Source organism: Lytechinus pictus, chromosome 3, assembly GCF_037042905.1.
Source record: "Lytechinus pictus isolate F3 Inbred chromosome 3, Lp3.0, whole genome shotgun sequence".
Taxonomy (NCBI): Eukaryota; Metazoa; Echinodermata; class Echinoidea; order Temnopleuroida; family Toxopneustidae; genus Lytechinus; species Lytechinus pictus.
In genome coordinates this window covers 26,232,229-26,249,445 of record NC_087247.1, presented here as the reverse complement: position 1 = coordinate 26,249,445, position 17,217 = coordinate 26,232,229, and the positions used below count along the sequence as shown (strand labels likewise).

General features: G+C 35.9%; 1 protein-coding gene across 1 annotated transcript; it reads right to left on the bottom strand.

Moving 5' to 3' along the window:
- Positions 1–1,067: 1,067 nt before the first annotated feature.
- LOC129257536 (epoxide hydrolase 3-like) lies at positions 1,068–15,719 on the bottom strand. Its single transcript, XM_064096715.1, has 7 exons — positions 15,557–15,719; positions 14,939–15,277; positions 12,282–12,406; positions 10,015–10,097; positions 7,967–8,165; positions 5,817–5,959; positions 1,068–3,225 (listed from the first exon to the last, which is right to left on the bottom strand). The coding sequence occupies exons 2-7, from the start codon at positions 15,143–15,145 to the stop codon at positions 2,966–2,968; spliced, it is 1,017 nt and encodes a 338-aa protein (XP_063952785.1). The 5' UTR covers positions 15,146–15,277; positions 15,557–15,719; the 3' UTR covers positions 1,068–2,965.
- Between the last annotated feature and the right edge of the window lie 1,498 nt (positions 15,720–17,217).

The following is a 17,217-nucleotide window of genomic DNA, read 5'->3' as shown; positions in this document are numbered from 1 at the left end:
CACTCAACCCAGGTGAGGTGAATGGGTACCTGGCAGGAATTTATTCCTTGAAAAGCACTGAGCGCTGGAAGGCTGCTTGAGCTACAGCCGGGGTAATGATATCAAAGACCTTTGGAAGCGCATAGAGAGGTTATTCATAATGTGTTATGCGCTATACAAGAACTGTCTATTATTGTCTATTATTTATGCTCGAGCAATAAACTTTTTTTGGTCAGTGATATTATGGGTGAAGTCATGTGAAAAACCCACAACAAAAAGTGTTTGATTATAGGTGAATTAAATGTGAAAATGTTGTGTGTTGTACGACACACAACATTTTCACCTCTAATTCACCCATGGACAACATATTTTTGTTGGTTGTAATATTTTTATCCGACTACCCAATAGTACTTTATTATTACTACAAAACAAATTGAAGTTCCTCATTTGTTTAGACAGCAGGTTGAAAAGTGTTGTGGAAATGGCTGATTTTTCAAGCATGGAATTGCCCTATTCCCCTTTCCCCATTCGGCTGGCCCAAAACCTATCTACCCGACTCTTCCCCGATGCATGAAATTGGGCCAGTATCGAATGTTTCATCCATCAAGTTCTGGTTCATCCGACAGTTACCATAGGAAACGCTCCCCACATGACCGCTTGACATTCTTATATGCCTGGTCAACGTCAAGCCATCGTAAATTCTGAAGATTTGACTGGTGAAGAGTATCTGGATGACAGGGGATACAACTGGTAGCACTAATAATCAATATGTACAATAAGTAGTAGCATATTTAATATATATACAAGTATCATTCACATTATCATTAAATTCATTATCAATTGGTAAATTTTCATGGGCTTCAAAATAAAATAAGTACACACAAAGATGAAAGAGGACAAATAAAGATGGATTACTGATGTGCTTTTAAGTAAGCAAACACTGGTGAATATGAGCTTGAAATTCAGTTTCATTGGGGTTTGGGATTGTCACTCATGCATAACATAACCATATACCGGCAATGCGAATTCTGTTTCAGATGATGTGCTGGACTACAAATATAAAAGTCATGAAACGTGGCAGCGAAAAATTCTTGCGTAGCAAATTTATTTTTTCTATACTAAAAGTGAATACAGTAATATCAAGGGGAACATCGCTCCCAATTACTGCCTAGCTTTTCATGATCAAAACGGTAACACGACAGTTGCTACAGCGACAGTTGCTCCAGGCTTTATTTCGTCTAAGATACAGGGTTAGGTTTAGGGTTGGAATAGGGTGTTATGTTAGGTTTAGGATAGGGTATAGTGATAAATCCAGGGCGAAGTTGATTATTCCATTAATGTGTGGAATTTGCAGCGGAGAAATTGTCACCGGAGTAAATGCCATGGAACCGATTAAAACATGTTTGATGATTACCAGCAAACAGTGAATGAACAAAGAGCAAATAAATCACTTTCATTTAGAACTAGGAAATAAGTTATAATAAAATTTAATATACACTCTATGTGTAGTGGCAATTTATCATTTGTATATTTAGTGATTAGTTAAGACTAAACTGCCATAAGATGTGGTTGTCTTAATTAACCTTAATTTTAATTTCATTTGATATGTGAACACGACTCAAAGTGATTTACCTACAGGCAAAATAATGTCTACCTTCTGTTATTTTCTAAGCAAAGAATCTGTTTAAGTGAAATTTATATTTTAGAAAATAGTTTGAGACACACGTCTAAAGAAGATATTGTTACATCACGCCACTCTCATAGTTAAGTGATGTTATTCTAGGTTATTGACCAATAGGAATTGGCCATTTTGGGGAGTTTCTCATTAGACAATAATCTTTATTACGCAGAGTTACACAGCAGTTTCAGAGCTACCGCTGATGTAAAAAACTAGCAGCTTCAAGTAATTAGTCGTCCTCTCCCCTAATCTTATGGGGATTTTGGACAACTTCCAACATAATTTGATTTTCCGACTGCTGGCAAACTCTGAGTATGCGGATGCTTGGTGATTATTTTTACAGCCAGATAATTAGTAGCTGCTTAATAACGTGTATTTTTCCTGATTTTTCGGGTATGTATTTTGATTATGATATTGTATTTTCCAGGGAAAGAGAGAAAATATTCTGATGGTTTAGTGCCGAGTTGCTTAAATCTAGCGCACTTGTATGCCACAATAAATTTATGTTTAACCCTATCATGGCCGGGAGATCATATGGCGGGGGGGGGGGGAGCACGCAGGCCCCCCTAGAGATCTTGAGCGTCGAACACACGATCATGCTGAAAATTGGCACGCAGATTGTATAGGACATAATCTACAAAATTCTAATCTATTTCATGCAAATTGCTATTAATTATGCTAATTATATGCATAATTTAGTATCCAAAATCATACTTTTTCCTCTAGCTTGCTAAATAAAGCTCAAACTGTCCAAATGTTTGGTGTAGAAACTCTTTGTGGTGTTCTTAGCAAATGCATGTGAAAGAAATTGCCATATTGGATCAATTTCTTATGTATTATATATGTTCATATGATATATTATAATCACTAAACCATAAGAACTTTTTTTTTCTCTTGTACCTTTATTTATTCTGGCAGATTGCATGTGTCTTTCGAAAAGTTAGGGATGCTGAGTTGCTGTGATTGTGGACTGACCATTTGATTAATTTGATTGGTTGATTGTCTTCAATTATTTCTTAATTATATTTTAATTGATATATGTCATCCGTAAATTTCATTTTGGAAAAGGTATGGTGCAATTCAATAATATGATTCCTGAAGCTCTAATCAAAAGCAAAACTAAGAAAAATCAGATGAAATACATATCTTGTTCTAGAACTTATTCCAATTCTACATAATTCAACGTCTGTCCAATGTCTAGGTTCAGTATGATTGTTTCATTGCTCAACAAAGAAAGGCAATGCATTTCCTAACAACAAATGAATGCAAAAAAGTTGAGAGAGACAGGCTTGGCTTGACCTGAGGAATCTAATGGTCAGCAAGATACTTCCTCATGATCTCATTAACTTCGTTAGGTCGTTCCTGTTGGATGAAATGATCGCCTCCTTCTATACGCTCCACTGTAAGATCTTCGCAGAACTTCTCTGTCCCGTAGGAATTATCAGTGTGGAGGGCTGTATCCCCTGTTCCCCAGATAAGTAGGGTAGGACATTGGATCTTATCTCTCCCGTCCTTCGGTGGATACCGGACCATTGCCCGGTAATAGTTCAAGAATGAAGTTATCCGACCTTAAGAAAAAGAAAATAGCAAAATAAAGAATATATGAAAATAAAAAGTCTGCATTTTGGAAATATGAAAAGGGCCTAGGATGTTAAGCCAATGGTGAAACAACTTTTGCTCGTGCGACATCATGCTCTGGTCCTTAATGTCTTAGAGGGCATAGGGTTAGAGTTAGGATTCTTTTTTTGGTCAGAATAATGTATAGATAAGGATTAGGGCTTATTTCATCTTTGGAGATTAGATTTTATGTTTGGTTTATTTTTATGTTTTGCTTTAACATGCATATTTTGATCGCAACAGTCACCGGGGCAAATGTCATGAAACCGAGCCAATTACCCAATACCATTCATATGTTTGTATATATATATTTTGCCTTTACATTTCAAGTATTGATGTCAAATGCAGAAACAGAATGTTTATGTTTTTTGCCTTTTTTAGGGCGGGTGGTAGCATGATTAATCGATCAGTTTGTATCTTGAATCTTTAATAATAAAAAAATTAAAACAAATCAATGATTTCTGCCCATTTCATCTTTATTCAATTGAATTAAGGGACTGATTATTCACTGGGAAATTCAGTTTGTTATCATCTTGTCTCACATAAACCTGAAAATTCTTTAACATGAAGAAACTTGCCATACTTTTTTCTTTTTCAGAATTTTATTGAAAATGTTTGCTTTCACATCCTCATAAATTTGCCACATGAGATGTGAAAGAAAATACATGTTCAGGGATCTGTTATTTCATTTGATGTACAGCTCATTAGTTATAATGCATTGTGTAATTGTGATTTTTTATAAAACTTTACTTTGGATAAACGTATTATCAATATCATACAGGTACATAATTTACACAACAGGGATCAACGGTTTTAGGCGTTCAACCCCCCCCCCCTAAAATTTTGTTGACTTTTTTTTTCAAATTTTTTTTGGTATGAAACGACCTACAATTTGTGTTGAAGCTATTTTTTTTTTTTTGAAGGGGGGGGGGGTTGTCACTTGTCAACATTTCATTCAGCTGAACCCCCCTTCAAAAATCCTGCATTCCAATAGCCTTTGCAGTGATTCAAAGTCCAATTATATGTCAAGTAATGCATACGTTACACACAGGGATCAACTCGATCTTGTTCCAATGACCTGTTGAGTCATGAATACTTTTACAAACAGGGATAAGATCAAATTTCATTGTTTGTAAATGTGTGAATACCTATACTAAAGGAGATCTACTGAACTTCATCTTACATGTCAAATCAAGCACACCTTTTACAGTTATCTCAAATTCCAATTGTTTGTAAAGTCATGAGTACCTTTACAAACAGCGAGAGATAAAATCAACTTCCAATTGTTTTTAAGTGTTTAACAGCCAAATTAATTTTGAAATATGAAAAAAAATTGGCAGCTAGCTTTAATACTAAAAGGAAAAATCACTAAACCATACATATTTTTTAAGGTGTATGTATGTATGTATTTGGTTCCGAAGCATGCCTGCAGGCATGCTTGGGGGTTAAAAGCTTAAAGTCATGTCCTTCACAAGCACGGATTACCTCAAATTTCCCATTTTTATATACATTTAACCTACATTCATAACCTACATTCAAGCACATTTACATGAAACCCAATGCACACAAAAAAATGTTCACAAAACCATAAAAAATGTTTCATTTTTACCCAGATACATGTCAAGGTATATGTACATGTAACATATCAGTGAATAAGCTGTATAAGGAGTGAAGTCATTGAGCTTTACCTACTTGACAACTACATTAACAATGGCCTCAAAGCATTAATGAATACACACAAAGAGGTTATGTTACTATGTTTAGAGTTATTTCTAGAACATAAATGGGACAGACCAGAAAATAAAATGCCTCCTTTTGAGTCTTTAAAATCACCTACATATATAAGGTTGGGAGAGGCATATTATCTAGACATATTTTACTTGTTTGATTTTACTAGACTCTATTTACTTCATTGTCCTTTGTGGACTTGTACTTTGATCCTTTTGTATGAACATCAAGAGTATTTTTTATCCTAAAAGACTATTTGACACTTACAAATATTGGCTCATTTTAATCTAACAGTAAGAATACTGGCATCAAAATGTGTGATTATCTTGCTCCATACACTCATGTAATCAGATTTCAGGTTTTGTGTCAAATTTCTTTTCCAGAAACCATAAACAGGAAAACAGGAGTAATGAACATAGACGTCAAAATAAAATATGCATTCATGGTCTTACATAGATAATATAAAATACAGTATATTGAAATCAGGCTACAAAATAATTCTTATTTTCAGGGGCTATATTTTTGTCCATATTGGGGCAATTGGTATTTCAGGAGAAATTTCTTCCATTTTAGAGGCTACTTTTTAGGGGTAACAAGCAATTATATCAGTATTCTGCCATAATTAGAATAATGATTTTCTAAATAATCTTGAATATTTTTTGTGGGAGATCCCCCAAAGCATGCATTTTGGGTTAAATTTAGGGGCAATTTTGACTGTCATGAGGGCAAAATCGCCTGTTGCCCTCATGTACTTCCTACAGCTGATTCATGCATTTGGTTGACAGTGGTTTAATGAAGATAAATGAATTTTTACCTGGTCTGCTCATAGAGTACTTGAAGGCTTCTATATCTTCATCGGTTGTGGGACCTTTCTTACAAGCCGCTTTGATCATGGCGTAGTCCCCCATTGAGATCAAAATTTCAGGAAGACGGGGTAACTGGAAGAACATAATATACCTTGAGAGAAAAGGAAGGAGTGAAATATACATATAAAGAATTAACTCATAAATGCAGAAATGCATGAAAAAAAATTGAACATGACATGAAAATGAACACATCATACTGCAATGAGAAGGTATGATAGGTATTACATGTATTTAAGACATCTGGGTCGTTTAACATATTTGCAATCATCGCAAAATGGAAAGACCTATCAAGATTACTATTGCATGCATTTCTTGCAGCAAAGATAGATCAGTAAGGATCGGGGGAGCGTTTCATGAAAGGACTTGTCAGATGTTTTATCCAACAGTTGCCATGGTAAAGGTGACTCTCAGCCAATCATTCTCAAGGAAAGTTGTCAGACTTGACACTTTGTTCAACAAAAGTGTTGATGAAACGCTCCCCAGGTTTCTTGAATTCTTGCTTCAATTTACAAACTTTATGTTATTTGGCCCATTACACACTGCTGCAAAATGGATATGGGCTGTGAAAAATACATCAGCTCCACATTCAACAAAATTTGTTCATATATAGAGAGTTATCAAATGGCAAGTCCAGCAAAAAAATTTTGATTTGAATAACTAGAGTAAATTCAAACAAAGATAATGCTGAAAGTTTCATCAAAACCTGGGACCCGTTTCATAAAGGACTTGCAACTGTTGTAACTTTTGCCATAATGGCAAGAAAAAAATTGGCAACTACCTGTGGTAACAGGGCTCAGCAGCCAATCACAATTAAGGTTTCCATGGTAGTTGCCATTATGGCAAAGTTACAACAGTTGCAAGTCTGAAACAGGCCCCAGGTGTAAAATAAACAAGGTGGTTCACGAATGAGTTTCGCCGATTTTTTTATCAACATGCAATATGATCGTTTGACCCCTAGATGACCTTTGCATTTATCATTCTCATGAACATGTGGTATTTCCAAAAGATAATTTGTACCAAGTGTAAACATTATTGATGCAGAAATAAAGAAATGAGAGAAGTTGAACAAAAACTTGAAATAGGATGGACATGAGCTCACATCATTTGACCTTTTGACCTCATCAACATGTACGAAGTGTGAACATAATTGATGCAGAAATAAAGAAATGAGAGCAAGTTAAACAAAAACTTGATATTTTAATCCATAGATGACCTTTAACCCCATCATCCTCATGGGCACACATATGGTATTACCCAAACCAAAAACTGATGAAGAAATAATTAAAGAAGTTGAACAAAACTTTCAAAATAAGGATGGACATGACCTCATATCATTTGATCCCTAGATGACCTTTGACCCCATCATCCTCTTAGGCACACATGTGATAATACTCAAGGATTATATGTCCTAAATATGAACATAATTTGTGCATAAATAAAGAAATGAGAGCAAGTTGAACAAAAACGTTAACATTTTTGTAACAGACCAACAGGAAAGGTAATTACTAATACTAGCTCTGAATTAGTTTTTATTATTAATACAGCATGTCCCCAAAAATGCCCCTGATATACGGCTGAATTAATTCCAAAACTGAATATCATTCTCAATTATATGTGCCGAACAGGGAAGCTCATTTCATGTTCTAACTTCTCTAAAAATGTCATTGGTCTTGCTTCAGTGGTTTTGAATGTACAATCTCTCATGGAACATTGGTGCTTTTCAGCCCATTCCATGTTTGCATGCAGCAGTGCTGTATGCATGTTCTGCACTGTCTAGCATATCAACCCCCTTTGATCATCCAAAATCTGACCAGGGCTCTTGCTTGTGACCTTTTCAGGGGCAAAATCTCCCCGAGCCCCCCATGTAAGTTTTTTCGCCATGTTGGCCATGTTGGCATAAGGAATGCCACCTTTAAAAGTCTGAAAACCATCTGAAAATATGCCAAAATGGTCTGAATTCAGATTTTAGTCTAAAAAGTGGCATATCTGTACTAAGGCAACTGTTAGAGAACTAAAACTTGTCAGTGCTGATAAGTTTTTAATACATAACAGCTACCCTGCTTGCGGGAATGTAACAACAGGTAAAAGGTCAACTCACCATGACATGAAAAGCTGAGATGTACCACTCTCCATAACCTCCCTAAACCTTTCGAGGTGGGGTATATTCATGTTGATCAATTTCTCCACCAGGTCTGGATAGCGGGAAGCAAACTCCCAAGCGATTGCTCCACCCCAATCATGTCCAACGACAACGCAGGATGTGTAACCGAGAACTTTCACCAATTCGCTCACATCACCTGCACACAACAAAAATAATGATGTGAGTAAACCATTACTCAAAGATATATGCCAGCTGTGGTAATAAATAATCTCAAAATGAATTCAACAGAATTCAATGAAACCACCATCCTATGTAAACAAAAGTATGTACTGAATCATTCTCGTAGAAAACATGCAATTGGGCTATTCCAAGGTTACCCACGTTACATTTGGAGACACCTTGACTCATACTTGGAGCTGTAACTCCATTATTATTGATAGGAACTAAACATCTCTTTATCACAACAAAGTACGCAGTCTGACTATCCTTTGTATAAAAACAAAACTTGAGAAATTTAATTATGCTCCTGGCAAATCCTTGAAATGTGTCGGTTACTCATGTTACATGATTTGGACATGCATAAAATGAAAAGTCGACATGATAATAATAAATGATAAATCCATAATTTATTGTTCGAAATAGACATGAAATGAAATACTCCGAAAATTTGCTTTGCCCAATTGATCGTGGGACCGGCGGCCGCTGTGCAGCGCCAGATCGACGAAGCTCTATCCCTTTAATCGTTGAACGCCAAACAGGGTAGCAGCAACTCCCATCTTTTTACGTCTTTTGGTCTGACGCGGCCGTACATGACGTACATGACGCGACATACATGTGTAAGTGAAAAGTGTCCTCATACAAGGCTTTTATGAAAGTTGATTATATCCATTTCAAAGAAGTATATTAGGGAGACAAACTTTGTATATAATTCAAAAAATAAAGAACACATGGTTTTTACTAGGGGTGCGGATAAAGTGGTTACTCACGTTACGGTTACTCACGCTACATTTTGTCCATGTATGGTCAACAACATAAATGTCATCTAAAAACTCAATAATGTGTGTAAGATTCATGTTTCTGTTTCTGTAATAATATGAGCAGGATTTCAGACACCAATTTATTTTTAAAGGTAACATTCTGAATAAGTTTTCTCCTCTCTTTTACTTATTGGTCAGTCTATTGGTAATGTATTCGCTAAACTGTACGAGATCTGGCTTGGGCTGTGTAAATTAAAAAATGTACATTGTAAAACAAATGCATTCCATTTCTTGCCTCAAGCCCTCAACATCAATTAAAGAACCAGCAATAGGTATAAGTAAGGAAAACACAATTAAAATGTACAGATCAGATGGGCTATATATTGAATTTGAATTTTTAAGCTCATGTCCACCAACCTATGGAATTGCCAAATTGCTAAAATGAGAATACAGCCAGGAGTCGGTTTATTTCCAAGCCTGCCTTTGTTGGCGATTTTCAGTGTGATTGCATTTCAGTTTAGATTTTATTATTCCACAATCTAGATCTATTATGATATGGTGACAGTCAACTTTGATATCTAAGGAAAAATAAAACTCCAGCAACAAGTTACCTTGTGTGAAAACAGAAAAAAAAAAAAGTTTGAGCATTCAAATATTGACATCACAAATGACATGGACATCTTTCCTTTGGCAATGAAGTCAATATGTGATATGTCACAGTGGTACAACTCCTAAAGTACTATTCTACATATTTTACTTTAAAATTGCCATTTCCATCAAGTCTATCAACAGATAAGGTGTGTTCTTTTTTCCCCATGGAAGGACATGTTATAGGGGTTCTGAAACACATCATGGACAAAGAATTGTATTAATATCATAAGAATGAGCAAAAATAGATGTTTTGAGGTATATTTTCAGTGTACAAAGGGGAGAGTCAAACTTTTGTGACATCATGAATCTCGGTCACATTGCCAATGAGAAGATCTCCACAGCATTAGTGATTTAGACATTCAAATTCATAATCATCCAGGACAGCCAACGAGTTAGAGAAAGAAGGAGCAGACTTACTGACAAGTTCATCTATGCTATAATTCTTGACACCCAATGGAGCATCAGACTCGCCGACACCTCTCATATCAAAGGACACACAGCTAAACAAAAGAAAAACAACAAGAAAATACAATTTTATCTTCAAAATAAAACAAACATAAAAATATTAATTTGTATAGACATATATCTGATAACTCAGAATCTAATTACAGTTGTATATTAGGGTGATGCTTCTTCTAAGAGTGGAAAAGGTCTTGTCTAGTGTGTTGTACAATGTATGTATCCTGTCTCGAGTCAAAATATTTAGTATTATACCCTACATATATTAATCCTGTATAGTGATTGGTGTAAATAGCATCATGTGACCAAATATATTTCAACTATGATGTTGCGTGACGTCAGACCTCGATATATTTTTCGCTATACCAATATTCTGACGTCATTATTTCAGAAAACTGGATATTTAGTTTATCGGGCGCATCGGTCAGCAAGCTTTCTCTCCCGGGCAAGTCCCGTGATGCATTGGCGCAGGCACTAATTTGCGTTCCACTGGGCGGTAGGTCGTTCAACGCAAGTAGGCCCTAACCGGACTAGAACATACATTTTGGTTCTAAATTATTAAAAGTAGGATATAAAACAAATATATCAGGCGTTTCCTTCGAAAGCATAGTGGGAATTATCAATCCTTAGTTGGACTGGCAAAACTACTATATTTCCCTCGGGGCTTCACCCCTCGGGGAAAAATAGTAATTGCCAGACCAACCTCGGATAAATGATTCCACTATACTTTCTCAAAAGCCCGATATATTTCTTTACTGTATGTTGCTTTGATATTGCAGTGTTTTGATGATGATTATCTTTATAACTTTAGATTAAAACACAACAATCACACAAATGCATGTACGTAGGGGTGCCATCTTGGCAATTTTTTCACTATTGTACAAGAGTCAATTAAACATTCATACAACTACTCACAATGGGCGGAAATTAATTGTGTTTTGGGTAAATTATTTTTATATTATAACAGATTAGCATTTTTCTGCAGACACTAAAGATCTTGTGGTAAACGGTGATACATGTAATAAACCATAATACAAGTCCCTAAGAATGAATGGAAAAAAAGATTAAATACAAACAGACCAGAATGATGTTATTGAGGAAATAGTAAATCATCCACAAGAATCTCTCTCTTTCTTCATTGCAAAATCTCTCTCCACGCTCTTGTCATTGCATACCCAGACTCTCCAATCACGTTAATCAATCTTTAGAAGCACTTTACAAATAAAGTAAACTGACAACAATGCAATACATACTTATCATTTATTTGAAAATCTTTTTCGCTGTAATCAACATATTTCAGATAAGATTTTTACAGGGAAATGGGTTTACAGGGAAATGGGTTAACAGATGTGGTCTGACATGCATGAGAAAAGATTAAAATGTGGATAAAATATTGAAACATGTTTGTATATGCATGGCTAATATGCATAAAAGTCACTCTAAAATACATTAAATGAAACACAAATCAATCAATTTCTCTTATTTCCAATTAAAAACTGCCTTATTGTAACCAAAAAGACAAAAAACATCTCTTGAAAAATAAAGATGATCCATTTTATTCCCTCTAATGCCCGATGTTGAAAATGACCTGGCATGTCTTATTTCAACAAAAGAAACAAAACATCCCTAAGAAGTTGAGGTTTCCTTATAACTTCACAAAAAAAGCCAGATGTTGAGAATGACCTGGGTCAGTGGGATTCCAATGGGGAGACGGCCCCCATTGTCAAACTGGGCTGACTGGTGGGGGTTTTCAATAGGAAAGATTATCCGACCAACAGGGATACTTAATATCTCTCTACTTGATTTACCCCCCCCCCCCACAAACCATATCCTACATGTGAGTTTTTTTAGAATGGAATATCTTTTTCATAATTTCAGTTTACTGAAAAATAAGACGTGAGAGAGGGGAGAGGACGCAACATATTAATGAATATTTTTTAAAGCAGTGTTACAATAAAGGTGTCATAAAAAAGGGCATTTCCTACAACTTTGCATATTTATGTTAAATGATCAAGCAGTGAAGAGAAATCGCAAATTCACTCAGCAGTGTGGATAACAATCTACTGAAAATGCATGTCCCTGAAATAATATGACTCTGGCATGTATATTTTACTAAGTGGTGCATAAAGAGCTACAGAATACTACGCGGGGTATGCCAGCAAGAATGTACAAGAGGGCATGAGAATCACAACGGATGATCTGGACATCTTGTGTGAAATACTTACTAATAATCTTTGTTGAATTCTTTGATTTGATGTCTCCAGGAATACCAGCATTCTGGGAAGCCATGAAGGAAGAGCATCAGGGGATGTTGAGGATTACCAGATACAACCACATGAAGGTTTAATCCCTGATTAAAAAAATAAATCAATGCAATGATATATTAAAGCATCTTTATGATTAATACTTCCTCACAATCCATTCCGCATCCCCTGTCAGTCACACATTACTTATTGGCAATGACTTAAAAGTAATAGCGCAGTCAAATTTCCCCTACGACGAGTCGAAAACAGCCGGTTTTTTTAAATAAAAATTAATAAAACGGCTGTTCTCGACCCGCATTATGGCATCCATAGGGGAAATATGACTGCACAGTGCTCATTAAAGTAAAGATAAACTCATGCACAGGCATTTCATGTTCATTACATACATGTGGAATTGACCTACTGGAACCGATAGATACCATATCAAAAGGCATCGATATTTGTAGTGGGGGGGGGGGGCATTTTTTCATCTTGAGCTTCCTTTACTCTTTCTTTCTTTTACTGTCGTTGTTTTCCTGTATCAAGGGTGTATTGTTACTTTCAGGACAAGTCTTTGAACATTTTCATAAGATTAAAGGGGAATCCAGCCTTGGCCATAAAATGTTGTGTAGGGAAGGAGAAAAATAAATTAAACAGAATGGTGAAAGTTTGAAAGAAATCGGACAAGCAATAAGAAAGTTATAGCTGCTTTAAAATTGAGATCACTAATAGTATGTAGATTTCAAATTGGCAACTAGGTAAGTAAATTATGACAAGGGGCAAGGACAACTTTTCCATAGGCCATGTACTTTATTATCAGAGATTTGTGGTTTTCTCCTAAGTACCCATTCCCCTGGGGCAGTAATCTAAATATAACCCAGGTAGTATATTGTTTTATGTCCTCATGAAAGAAAAATATAATTTGAAATAAAACTTTTGGGGAAAATGACATTTTAGCCATAATATGTATTGGAGTACATGGAAGAGTAGTCCTTACCTTACATCACTATGACATCCCATATGCAGCCAATTTGAAGTCTCCATGGGTATAGTGATTACCAATATTTACAACTTTTAAAAATTCATAACTTTCTTGTCGTTTGTCCAATATTGTTCAAACTTTCACCTATCAACTTGTCTGATTTTTCTTTTTCTTATAAAAACAAGTTTTTATTTCGGTTGGATTCCCCTTTGATTCCTTTTTTTTTGGGGGGGGGGGGGCTTTTTAAGCACAAAGCCTACATCTGGACTGGAATAACAATGTCATCTAGACTTCCTAAAGTAAAGTGGCAGCACCATGAGGGGCATGGGGGATAGAGGGGCATTAGCATCTCCCATCCCACCCCCATGGGCAATTAAATTTAAAAAAAATTTATACCCCCCCCCCCACCCTTACCGTTTTCCCCCCACTCGCAACCACTTGCAGCCTTTAAAATCCAATTGTGCTCTCTAGAGCTGGCTCTGGTAGACATAGTCTAGGTCTACACTGACAAGTATATCGTGGCACTTGATGCCTGCCCAGTGCCCCTTTGTACAGTATGCATGATTCTAATCGAGGGCGACATGGATCATCCAAGAAAACATCTGCAATACAAATTACAATACAGAAATTCCTTAAAAGTCAAGTTTAGGAAATGAAAATTTCATCAAAATCGTTAAATTATAAACCAGTTATTTTTTTAAATTTCACTACTTTTCTAAAAACAGCACACAACTCACTGATATAGACCTCCGGTATAGACCTATAAGAGTTGATGATGATGTCACTTTTTTTTGGCCTTTTGGGGGAGGGGTCATTGTTTGAATTAGATCTAATTAAAAAATCTAGATCTACAGTATATTTCAATTTTTACAGATTTTAAGGACCCTCTTCATTGTTCTTGATTGACCCACAAAATGTTGAAAAACAATAATTCTACATGTCACATGACAATAAAATATCAAACTAAAGTATTTATTGGTTCATATGGCCAGCCCAGTATACAAAAAGAGTGAGACGGGTGAAAATCATTTTTTGAAAATGAAGTTTCTGATCGAATTCTACCCGGTTGTTTTTCTCTAGACAGGCTTTTTTAGTTTTAGATTTAGCAAATTTTATCTCAATTTGTTGTCACTCTTTTAATAGTTTAGTCTTTTTAAATTTTATAAAATTAGGAGGATTGTATACCCAGTTGTTGTGTGTCCGGACATGTTGTGTGTCCGGACGATCAATTTTAGAAAGTCATTTGGAAAAATTTACAAGCGAAGTTTCATCAATTTTTAGTACAAAATGTAAGGAAATATTATAAAGAACAAAATGGGAGATGATTACAACTATCGAATTCATATTTTTAGTGTAATCCAAAGACAAAAAAGAAGGCTTCAAAAATATAAAGTGTCCGGACACCCGACCCCCCATCCTACAAGCCGTAATATGCATTTTTTTTTAATTCTCAATAACACCTCCATTTATTAAAGCTCTACTTGGCCTTGGAGTATTTCGGAGGAACAGCATACCAAGTAGTGAGTTAAGTAGCAAGTACCAATTTGACCCGAGGCGAGGGCCTGATCCACCCCGCTAAACATGGGCATGGCATATATGTCCGGGTTTAGCGCCGGCGAGCAAGCGGGGGAACCCCTTACTCGCTTCCGTACCGTACCTTGACTCGGACAGTTTTGTGAGTTCCAAAACTCGGATTATCCATACATGGCGGTCGACCAGTTCGCTCTTTTTTCACGAACATCCATTTTCTTCCTCGAAAGATAAGAGATAACCCAAGTAGCACAAATCCCTTGGAAATACTGTAGATGATAAATGGAATCAGAATGAAGGCCTTTAGCCCCACGTTCCAGAGAAGGTTGGCCATGGTGTCTTAGCTTCATTCATGATGCGCGCGCAGGCGCAGTCTAGTCATGAGTCTAGCTAGCTAGTCGTCGGGCTCGGCGCGGCGCGCCTGATGACCGGTCCACCGGTGTGGGTTCGGTTCGATCCACCTCCACTAAAATAAATGAAATGGGCAAAGCGTTCTTGATAACAGGAAAGACAAGTTAAAGTAGAGTCTCTTAACTTTTTTCAATTCGAGCACACATAACTATTTTTTTTTAAGGAGAAAAAAAATCAAATTCAGCAAAAAAAATTGTATTTAAAATACGTACGTTAGACCGGATCGAGTTGCAAGGTAAGGTTTAAAACACATTTACATATCATATGATATCCATGCAACTGAGAGTTTAAAGATCCAGACCGGACCCGAAAATGAAATTGATAAATTATATACCAATCGAAAGCTTATAAGCTACTAAATACAGCAAGGTATGCTTTATGCATTTTCACCGCTTCCCAGCTGAGTATTTTGCTTAAGAATATTCCAATTATCGGGCTTCGAACCCCGCTTAGAAAATAGGCTTTATTGTGCTTTTCACCTGCCTCGAGACCGTGACGTCACGTTGTGTAAGAAGCGTCGTGATTCCATAGGTTTGTACACAGAAAAAGTGGGTGATTTTTTTGCTTTCCAAATAACGCATTTCATTCTCTTCACTTCTATCACAGAGGGATATCACATATATTTTTACCCATAAGCTTGAATTTATGAAATCTACAGTTTTGAACTAGTTTTTGCCATATTTTATTTCCTGCTTATTTGGCGCAGATTTCAATTCTATCTGCATTTAGATTATGTATAACAACTTTTCCTGACATAGCAATTTAGGCCCAATAAGAGCCAAACAAAGAAATCACAAAAAAGGTAGTGAATAGTTGCAGGTTTACAAAAATTTGAACAGTGAATAATTTTGAGTGCCATTTTCATCTGAAAACGAAAAAAAATAATGGATTCATAACATGGAAATGGAATAAAATACCCAATGCTTTTGTACACAAACCTATGGAATCACAACCCTCCTGACACAACGTGACGTCATCATTTCCAGGCGACGTGGGGGTGCTCAATCGAAGCGTACTTTGGAGGAGCAGTTTCTTTGATTTTTATTCTATATTTTTAACTATTAGAAGGAGATATATGTAATATTTTTGGTATATTTGTATTGTATGAATCATTACCTTTATTTTGATATATGATTGTTTTTACACCGGTCAGGGTCTTTAATGTAGGCCTAAAAGTAGTGTGAAGCCGCGAAGCGCGAGCTGAGAATTTTTATTTTCGGACCTGAAAACTGGACATTCTGGCTCGATAGGGGTGGTAGCACCCCAGCCTGGCAGCCTATATGTACTTGATACCAGAATAAAAAGAATCATGATGGTGATAATTTCTTCGTCATTTTGTCATCAAAACTCTCAATCACAGAAGTTCATCTTCTGCCATTCATTGCATTATATCAGATCCCCAAAAGTACCTTGCATAAAAACAAACCAAACTCACTTTATATAAGAATGGGTTTTGTTTTATTATCTCCGAGAAAATAATATACCAAGCTGTTATAATCATATTTGAGTTCACGTATCATAAAAAAGCACTCCACTTTCCTTATGATTCATTTTGGCAGTTTCGTTTACTTTTTATTTTGTTTGTTGTACCTGTATATCTGTATTGGTTTATATGAAATTCGCATTGAGATTTAAATTATGTTTGTATACATTTAGTTTATGAGTTTGAAAGAGTTTATTTGTGTTATTGTGTTATGTCACTATACACGACGTGTTGGCGACACACGGGGGGGGGGGGTTGGCAGGGAATAACAACCTAATCAGTATAAACATGAAACAATGAAGAAAGAGGTTGAGTATAACAAAAGTGTTAATTATGTTTAATGTAAACCAAAATCAAGCTATCACGGTTTTAATACCATATTTTCTTTCTTTATTGTTTAAAACCCATGGCAATTTTACAGTCCAACTGGGATTGCTTCGACATCAGACTTTTGTCATTTTCCATCACGTTTTTACCTCTTCGGTGGGTTAGAATTAATAAGTGCTTCCGAA

What these genes read in the sequence shown, in the direction of transcription:
- LOC129257536 (XM_064096715.1), bottom strand. Translation starts at nt 15,145, where the DNA reads ATGGCCAACCTTCTCTGGAACGTGGGGCTAAAGGCCTTCATTCTGATT. An exon ending in GAATTCAACAAAGATTATTA is followed by an intron (nt 10,098 to 12,281) that starts GTAAGTATTTCA and finishes TCTTTTGTTTAG; the next exon opens with CTGTGTGTCCTTTGATATGA. An exon ending in GTACTCTATGAGCAGACCAG is followed by an intron (nt 3,226 to 5,816) that starts GTAAAAATTCAT and finishes CTTTTTCTTAAG; the next exon opens with GTCGGATAACTTCATTCTTG.